Below are 738 nucleotides of genomic sequence, written 5' to 3'. Positions count from 1 at the left end.
TAAATCCTTAAATGAAATATACTTAAGACTAATTGTTAGTAACAAACATTCATTAATTAAGTGCAGTAGACGTCAGAACTGCAACTCCTCTTTCATAAAAGCTATGTGGATCTTGACTTGGAGCTATATTCAAGTCTACCTTAAATAATAGATCTGTTCTTGTGCTATTCAAATAGACCGGTAGTGATAATTTTCCTTTCTTAATATCTTCTGTCGAAGAACGACTCCACCTTAGCATCGTCATGGGTAAATCAGTCATAATCGTGGATGTTAGATACAGTTGATTATCCTTACACTGTGCACCTTGCAACTTAAGTCCAGTAACTGCAAACGAACAATCATCTGTCGCTATATTATCACCATCACCGATCATCACATCTAAATGAAGTTCTTCAAGCGACCAACTATTTGCTTGAGCGATGCATTGTCTAGTGGCAGTAATGTACGCTTCCGGATTCAACAAACCACCAAGCCAAACAGGAAAACTCTGTGAACATACAAAGAAATTTACAATAAAATTTTTAGAATGAATATTTGATGAATAGTGTTGCACGAGAAAAAAATGGAACGAACGGTTCCACGTTAAATTATTACGCCTTATGAGTAAATTTACAAATAAGTTTTTTGCTAATAACTAATTGAAAGGCAAAGTAAGAGCAAATTGTTAAAGGCCGCATGAGGAAAATGAAATAGAATAAAAAGAGTTTAATTCCATAAATAAAAACATTTTAAAACGAT

At 33.6% G+C, this 738-nt stretch overlaps 1 protein-coding gene across 2 annotated transcripts in view; it reads right to left on the bottom strand.

The window, feature by feature from the left end:
- Positions 1-6: 6 nt before the first annotated feature.
- Positions 7-738, bottom strand: part of LOC117168858 (dynein heavy chain, cytoplasmic) — a 318,168-nt gene continuing 317,436 nt past the window's right edge. Inside the window, exon 21 of one of the 2 annotated variants that reach the window (XM_033354725.1) lies at positions 7-487. In XM_033354725.1, coding sequence (XP_033210616.1) covers positions 53-487 — 435 coding nt within the window. In that variant the 3' untranslated portion in view covers positions 7-52. The remainder of the gene's footprint in view (positions 488-738) is intronic. The other variant, XM_033354727.1, reaches the window with a different exon arrangement.

This window comes from Belonocnema kinseyi, chromosome 3 (assembly GCF_010883055.1).
Source record: "Belonocnema kinseyi isolate 2016_QV_RU_SX_M_011 chromosome 3, B_treatae_v1, whole genome shotgun sequence".
NCBI lineage: Eukaryota > Metazoa > Arthropoda > Insecta > Hymenoptera > Cynipidae > Belonocnema > Belonocnema kinseyi.
The sequence above is the reverse complement of the archived record's forward strand: the minus strand, read 5'-3'. Positions and strand labels throughout refer to the sequence as shown.